Source organism: Charadrius vociferus, unplaced genomic scaffold (assembly GCF_000708025.1).
Source record: "Charadrius vociferus isolate BGI_N301 unplaced genomic scaffold, ASM70802v2 scaffold39, whole genome shotgun sequence".
In the NCBI taxonomy this organism is placed as follows: Eukaryota; Metazoa; Chordata; class Aves; order Charadriiformes; family Charadriidae; genus Charadrius; species Charadrius vociferus.
Window position 1 is genome coordinate 1,152,713 of NW_009650188.1, and position 8,954 is coordinate 1,161,666.

At 34.4% G+C, this 8,954-nt stretch overlaps 1 protein-coding gene across 1 annotated transcript in view; it reads right to left on the minus strand.

The window, feature by feature from the left end:
• Window positions 1-4,858: 4,858 nt before the first annotated feature.
• Window positions 4,859-8,954, minus strand: part of TROVE2 (TROVE domain family, member 2) — a 6,798-nt gene continuing 2,702 nt past the window's right edge. Inside the window, exons 4-8 of the mRNA XM_009892796.1 lie at window positions 8,419-8,556; window positions 7,994-8,110; window positions 7,175-7,288; window positions 6,559-6,705; window positions 4,859-5,290 (exon numbers count right to left, since the gene is read on the minus strand). Coding sequence (XP_009891098.1) covers window positions 5,138-5,290; window positions 6,559-6,705; window positions 7,175-7,288; window positions 7,994-8,110; window positions 8,419-8,556 — 669 coding nt within the window. The 3' untranslated portion in view covers window positions 4,859-5,137. The remainder of the gene's footprint in view (window positions 5,291-6,558; window positions 6,706-7,174; window positions 7,289-7,993; window positions 8,111-8,418; window positions 8,557-8,954) is intronic.

Here is an 8,954-nt window from a genome sequence, read left to right on the forward strand (position 1 = left end):
AAAATTATAAATCCAAATGTAAGCACACATATTTAAAGACACCATACCTTCTGCTGAAATTAGCTAGTGTTAAATCTTAGCTCTCGGAGCAGCACATACACTGTCCTAGTGTTTTAACTTTTCCCCCCCATAACTCTTACTCAGCAATGTTGTACGCTATACTGTGTCATGGTAAGATGAAACCTCTACCATTCCACCAATAAAGTCATTAAAACAGCTTACTTACAGCATATTTGTCCACTGTGAACCGATGCAAATAGCAACATAAACCTATAAACTGATGAAATGCTTAGAAAAAAGATTAAAAGCACAAGCAGGACAAATGATTCTTTGCTTAGGTTTACTTCTACATCCTATTCTTTTAAGATTTTCTCTAATCAGTACTGCAAAGAAGCTGCCCATTTATCCAGAACATTAATTTGTTTCCCTAATTCTGTATATAACAGCAGCTTGATTATATGTAACAGAATGGAAAGCTCCAACCCACTGAACTAATTCTAGAAAAAACCTTTAAATTTGGAAAACCAATTTTAAGCAGTCACTTCATAAAAATAAAGCCATTCACAGGCAGATGTTGGACTCCTGTAAATAAACAAAGTATACTTTCGTCACTGATCTTTACACAAATTTTTACCAAAAATCTGATAGATAGAACAAATTAAATGTTTTATAAGAGATTTATATAAACAAAGGAATGAAAAAAATTTATCCAGTTTTTAAAAACTAAGATAAATACTATGACATCAGTTCTGGTGTAAGTTCTTTAGCTAAGCTAGCACGCTCAATGACCGCAGGAAGGCAGAAGAAGAACAGAGGCCAAAAAAAAAAAAAAAAAAGGAATGGACAAGAGCTTGTATGCGAAAAGAGAGTCAAGTATAGGCCTGAGGTGACAAGGACATGGGAAAGGAGAAAAAAGACAACAGAGAACAGGAAGGGCAAAGCAAAAAGGTAATAGAAGAAACAAAATAAATGGAACCAATCCTAACACTTCTGGTATGATGGCTACGAGTTGTTAAGCAGCACAGCATTTTGCAATGGAGAAAAATATTTTCCTAGTGTTTTTACAGACAGAGCCATTATTAAAATACATTTCCAAAACTGCTGGTGTATTTTTTAAGCCAAGAATATAGACTTAATTGAATAGCCTTTTAAAGCCATACCCATTTATGGGCCCCAGTTAAACAACAATGAAAAAGAACACCACAACCACCCTAACAATCTATGTTTAACAAACAGGTTTAACAGTGGTTTTAAGCAGCAAGGTATTTTAGGGCCAGTTATTCGTGGCCCTCACATAGTGGGCACTTCGACTGGCCCTGCTGAGTTCAGATCTACACCTACTTTTAAACTTCTATTTTTTAAACACAGAGGATTGGAGGTAAAGACCCCATATTTTGCCTGTAATCTAATTCTACGAGCATCCCAAACTCTCCTCCTCCTTGCTACAGGTCTAAGATTCCTGACATGAAATTCTATTTCTTGGCAAAATTATTCCTGTCTTTTTTCAATTTATTGCACAATGCTGATGTATGCATTGCATGGTTTTTAAGGAATCTGAGTGCCTTCTGCTCTCTCCACATTCTTGATTGTACCTCTTCCATGAAGAAACCGGACCTTTGATGTTTACTTCTTACAGCCTTTCATTACCGAAGAATGTTTTACCTCTGTTGTGTTTCCAACCGTTATAGCGTTTTCTTCTTTCTTAAACCTAAAGTGCCTGAACATTATAGTCTTAGACATAATAGTCTAATACTTAAGAATTGTTAAGGGAGTCACAGTGAAATGGCAGTCAAACTGAAAGCCTATTAATTCTGTTAGGTATCAGGAAACCTGCATTCACCCAGTCTACAGCTGCACTCTGCATTTAGACTTTTTTCTTTAATTCACATTTTGAATAAAATTTACTGTCTTTAAACTTGCCCCTGTTCAATTTTTTACTGGTAAACTGCAGCGCACAATTATAGCCCGATTTTTGTTTTGTTGGTCAAAGTGTTCCTCCAATGCAAACAACACTATTAACTTGAAAGAGTCAGTGTCTCCTCTTTGGTGAAAGGGTAGGTTATTTCTTGTATACTGAACTAATGCTTAAGTTTAGCAACTTGGTCTTAGCTCACTTACTTATTTTTTAAAAAAAACATTACAGTAATTATTGCCTCTTTACACGTCCAGGTATTGTTTTGGAAATTATCACTTTAATAACTAATGACTAAAATCAGGACAAATTTATGTTACAGCAAATGAGTCATGCTGTCCCCTAAAATTCAGTGTATGGGCAGATAGAAAAGATTCAGTCTATGGAAAAAGGATATGCAGCATCATTCTTCTATGCCCCTTACTGTAAGATAATAACACAGCCAGACAGAAAACAGTAGAAACAAAGGTCAACACACTATGAAGTGTCAGCTGTCGGCATTTACTTCAGTTTCCCCTCTCTGTGAAAATCTTAAAGGAGGAGCAGATGACAACAGGATCTCATTGGTGCTAGATTTACATGGGATAACCAAACCATTTAGAATGTCCTATTTCTAACAAGATTTTTTAGTACAGAGACATGGTAATTTATATTTAGGAGCATATTATGTACTCCAGCATGGTTCACTATCTTTAAGATGATGCATAGCTGTCCAGTGTCAACAGATACAGGGAGCTACTTTTTCCTCTAAATTCTACTGAGAAGTTCACTTACACTCTAGTTCAAGGAATTGTATTTTAAACTGGACTGCTTTCAAAGATGCAACGCTACTATAACCGTTCATTCAATCTGTTAGTAACTAGTCTAATCTTTTACTTGCAGTAAATGTATGCAATTAACTGCGCAAAGTTACTTGAAATACCTGCTTAAGTTTTCATTTTATATTTAGTCCAAAATATTTCCTATTACTTCACAAATACTACTCCAAAAAAGAAAAAGTACTTGCAAAAGATCCTTATCTATCAGTTACTTTCAACATCTCTAGCTTAGGAGGAAACACCTAATCAGATGTTTGACTATTGTGTAATTTAAAACACAATACTACCAAAACCAACCCCAAAACATCAGTGCATTTACTTGAAATAATTATTAACATGTATTGAGCAAATGAGTTTACTCCTCATATTCATGGTGTTTATTTAGAAAGGAGACTACAAGTGCTAAGAAATATTTCACAAGAAATGGCTAATACTCTTTTTCAAACTCGAAGTGCTATGTCTCAGCTTTTGTAGGAACACTTGTTTTTTCTAGATGTCACCTGACAAGCTGGTGGCAGTCCTGTATTCTTCAAGCATTCTATCAGAGCTGTATCGTAAGAGCAGTGATAATTCAGAAGTAACTACATTCATGTCCACTAAAAGGTAACATTCCTACCATCAGTTCTTTGAGCCATGGTTTTAATGTCAGAAAAGTCTTCCCTCGCTGTTTTGATTCATTCATAAGGTAGAGTCTAAGTTTGTAGCGGAATACTTTCAGTAACATGTAACCTCACATTTTAGCACCAAAAGAGATATCTGTCTTAAAGAATGCGAGCTTTGAATTTATAATCAATATGTACGAGGCATAATGAAAAGTATTACAAGTATCAAAAGTATAATATGAACTTGAATTTTACATTTAAAAGCTTGGGGTTTAGGCAGAAAAATATGGTCTTACATGTCATTTATCACAACTGTTTTTTTTTCATAAATCATAATTATTTTCAAATTAACATCAAATTCACTGTTTTAAACAGCCAGAATGAGCATAAAGAGGCTGACATATGTCTTAGAGGAAGTTGTAAAAGCATCCCTAAAAAACCCTTCTCACCTTCTAAGACTGTGATCTACTAACGAGATCTTTTAACTTCCCCCCAAACACACATATATAAAAACACACACACAGAATTAAATACATATACACATGAATTGCTATCAATTCCTGTTCCAAAGTGATAAGATACTCACTAGCTTTCTTCTCATTTACTCACACTCTTACTATCAGACTACAAAAAAAAAAATCCAGTTTCAATCACTTCCTGAACAAGATTTTGAGAACACGGAGGCAACTGTACATTTCATAAAAGTTTTTAAGAATTGGTCACTATAAACTGGAGGTAGTTTTGAAAAACGTTAGCTTGAATTAATTTACGAAATCAGAAGTAACGTTAATCTACGAAAAGATTTAAAAAAATTAAATACTCTCCTATTAGGAAGTTTGTTTCTGTACCATTGAACACATTCATTTGAAGAAAATGCAGCTTTTTGTTTCTGGTTGTTATCACTCAGCTTTCAAGAGCAGGCCAAGACACATGCACTTCTTGATCTTCCCCACTGAAAGTGTGCTGATGCTTCCTGAAGTTATAACATGGACCGAGTGTGGCTTCCCAGCCATTTCCAAGGTCTTTTTCTACTAAAAACACTTCTTAGAACTTCCTGTAAAGCGTATTAATTCCAAAATAGTGCTTCTGAAACTGCAGTGTACAGAAACTGCCCCTCAATTTATCTGAAAAGAATTACACTTTACTCCTGAAAACCCAGATGATAATCTAGATAGAATAAGATTAGCATGAGCTCTTCCACTTTCAGTTTTATCAGTATAAAATTTCACTGGGTAATTTTTATACTGCATCACAGTCACATGGTCTCATACATGCCAGAAAATACTTCTTTTGTAGATGCGAAGTGTAACAATGGAAAGTGTTGAACCTTAGTAATTTGTTTAAAATACAAATATTAAAAAAAGCCCAAAGAAAAATCCCTTTCAACAAAGCTGCTGTTAAACTGACATTATTAAAAATACTAAACGCACTTTTGTTTCCTGCCCCATCCTAAGAGTAATTTCTCAATTTATTCTTGCAAACAAGCATCCCACAGCAATGGGGCGGGGGGAAAATTAAAAATCTCTCAGTATTTATGATCTGTTATAAATGAAATTAAATTATGTCCTGTGTAACCCTGTAGCTACTTTTAGCAAACTTCCCATTGTTATTTTAAATTATGTGCAACAGGAAAAAAGAGAAAAGAGATTTCCCATCTGCTTTTCTTGTTTTCCCCTCACAAAAAGGTAACATTCTGATATGTATATAATGTGCCATATTCTAATGAAGTATATTTGGCTGGGAATTCCCAGGGTGAAGTCTGTTGCCAGCAATGGACCCACTGGGAAGAGCAGATGCCTAGAAAATTAAATCAAATCCAAAGTGAAGTTTCGAATAACATCCAAAGCTCCTGTATCGAAGCCACATATATCCAACATGCCTCTGTCATCTGGATCTGCGATCGTAAAACCATTTGAGGTCATTCCACAAACAATCAGTTTTGCGGGAATACCCATTTTCTAGAGGAAGGACAAAAAAAAATAATCAGAACACACATATACAGTAAGCTAAACATGCCAGAGGGCCAAATCTTGCTATCTTGCTTGCATAAACCACTGATAGAAACTAGATATGCCATAACCAGAATTGCAGACTGCTGTTAACATCATACTTCACCTGCAGTAGATATATTTAAATAAATGGAAATAACTACAATGAGGTATATTAGCACAACTTTTCTGTAATACAAATATTCATAGATTATTTCAAACACAAACATTGCAATTGCTACTCTGCAGTTGACTCTGAGAGAAAACTTTCAATAATAATTATCAAATTATCTAACAGGAGTCAAAGAGTGTGTTTTTGTCTAAGGCAAGGATTTCCAAATGTTGGCTAAGCAAATACAACAACTGTGGCCTGGACAATTCTGCTAAATGAGCTGAATTTGCAGGTTAGTAACCTGTAAGGTAAAGCAAAGCAAGTGGCATGAAGGCCAGAGTAGAGGAACTCTTTGTTCAAAGAACAAATTTAGGAACGGGATCTAATCTCAACTAAGAAAACTAAAACACAGTGGGCAAGTTAAAGATTTTTGGTAATAATTTCAACTGGGTGTACGTGATATGAAGATTAACGTCCATACAAAAAATACTCTTTGGCAAGCATGCATTTAGTTTAAAAAATAGTTCCTTTAAAGCATAAAAGATTGCTGATTAAATGAGAGTTTCTAATACCAATGGGCTTGGAGGAGGTATTTTTCTTAGTTCTATTTAAAAATTACGATGCTGCACAACTTACAGTAGCCCCTTTAAAATGCAATGAGCTTTCTTCACAAGATACTATCACCTCATCCTACTGACACCTTCCCTACAGGCTTATTTTCATTACTTCATTTAAACTTTGTGGTATTACTGCAGACATCAAAGTTAAATTTAATTCTGTGAGCCTAATTTCATTCTGTAAGAACTATAAAAAACGTAATCAATTATATATAGAATGAAGAAATTCATATATTCCCTGAATACTAAACAAATTTTCATTGATATTGTAGTACACCGATCTGGGTAGGATAATTGCAAATATTTTTAGCAATTCAGTGGTTTTAAATATGCGCAATTAGTGCAATATGTGCACTAATTCTGCCTAACTGCCGAATATATCAGTTTTTAACAATATATAACTATTTACTGAAAAAAGCCACACCTACTTCAGTCTCTAAAACATTTTTAGAACTGGTATTTATTTTGTACTGTATTCATCAATTATAAACAGTCAGAAGCATATTTACCTCTCTGTACTCTCTAAGAGCTGTTGCAGGATGAGTATTTCCAGCAAAGGTCTCATTGTCGGTAAATACAATGAAGACATCAGCAGCTGTCTGAGTTTTTTGAGCCCATATCATTGGAAGGGAACAATCAGTGGTACCCATTGGAATCTTAAAAGAAAAAAATACATAAATGGAACACATTAATACAGAAATTAGTAAACCACGGAAAAATTGTTTTTTATGCAAGCTCTGTGTTTTATCACACACACAGGCTTCTTTGTTAAACAACAGCTCAATTCTTCATTTCATTTCACTTTTCTTCAGGGTTTTTTTTGGCTTGACTTTTTAAACAGTCTTTTGAAACTAACTTGTTGTGTCATAACACTGCCATTCTAAATTGCGATGTTTAATATCTAGCAGCTGAAATAATGATATTTGCTGGACTTACTCTAAGTAAAAGGGAGAAAAAAAATTCCAGTGTTTTACTGTACAGATAAAGACTAAACCCAGTACTAGAATTGATTACAAAGAAAACACAATATAACTGTTGAGACTTCTAAACTCGGACATTAGCAACAGTTATTTCCTATTTATATATATATATATATTTTTTTTTTTTTTTTTTTTTTTTACATACTTCATACATTTTCACTAATACTTGAGGTAACGTCATATCAGCTGTCACTGGGCAAGGGACCATTTCATGTGAAAAGGCAACAACATGGGAATCCTTCTCAGTACGTGCTACAACCTGAGAAAGAGGAACACAAAAATAATTTAGTTATATTACTTAGAATTTTTAATGTCTGAATCAAGGCATTCCCTACCAAACACACAACATTACATACCATTTTGTATTTAAGTCACCATGGCTCCTCATGTGTGCTAATGCTTCACTTTACACTTTAAATATTCTGTAATATTACTACAAATAAATGTAGCAACTCTCAGAGCTAAATAACTGCTCTTATTGCTGTAACTAAAGATACTTCCATATTTCTGCTCTGCCCTCTGACACAAAACACTGAACATTTTTAAACACCGACAAAAGTTTGTTTCGCTGTAATATAAATACACAAGAATTTTTAGAATATAAAATCGAGGAGGGAGTGATTGTGATACAAAGGCCATATTGATAACTCAAATGCAAACAAGAATTATCCCCAAATTTCTTAATCCATTCTGTATTACTCTATGGAAGCTTCTGAAAAAAATGAAAATGTATTTTCAGCTAAGGTAAGTGAAAAAGCAGTCCTGACCACTTTCATCATACTGGAAACCAACTTCCTCAAATTGATCTTTCTGAATTTGGTTGACACCTTTAAGCATCTGATCTACCCAGAAAGCATTACATGTAAGTTTCCTTCTGATTTCTAATCAGCTTTAGAGCACCTTTGTATCAAAAGAGCAGCTCAAGCTGCAACTAGTTACAAGTAAAAGAAGTTTAATGCCTCACCATACACATTGCTGCTGCAACTGTGCTGGCGTTGAGCACGCTGCCCGAAACTTTTTGTGTCATTGATGCACTGACATCAACTGCAAGTAAGAAGCGTTTTCCTGTTGGTTCAACTGTCTAAAAGCAAAAAGAAAAAAAGAAAACAGGTACACATCATTAACATATTAATTTCTTCTTCCTTCTGCTTTCAACCCTAGAAGCGGGTTTTTTTTTCATTCTTTCTGGGGTAACATTAGGACAACCAGGTTGCCAAAAGCTGAATATATCAGGAAGTCTTGATTCTTTGCTTAATATAACCAAAATTCCTAATATTTTTGTTACAAAGTTGCAAGACTTTTGTTACAAAGTCTTTTCTTGATCATTTTATAAGCGTTCAGAAAACAGAGAATTCTGTAAAAGATTAACGAATTGAAGAACTATATTACCTTGAAAGTTTTGTAAAACGAGGCATCTAAAGCTTCTAAAATGTCTTCATCAGGACGCCACCAAAGCTTTCCCCTGCTTCCATGTCCAGCTTTATAGGTTTCTAATGCAACCAAAATATGGAATGGATGTATTCTAGCCTATAGGCAAGGGAAATCAACAGTACATTTTTGAAAATCTGAACTCCATTAAAAAAAAAAAAGAAAAAAGTAAAAAAGGGTAACAAACTAAAACTAAGATCCTACTACAAAAATCTGTGTGTTAGTATGTTGTTACTTTAAATTTTTTAAATTTGAAGAGTTCACGCAGCCTTTACACAGCTGTTGTATGAACAGATACTTGTCAGTTACCGGTAACGGACCTCATTCCCTTTCCAGAATCATCCAATGAATTCCAAATGTTATTTTATGCCATCACCAGAATTTTGGTGAAATTTCACAGCTCTAGCTATGATGGTCCAATGCTATTTTCTATCACAGGCTTACAGTAAGAGAAAGTCCCTGTCCTGCTGACTAGAAAAGAGTTGAGCTAGGGAAAG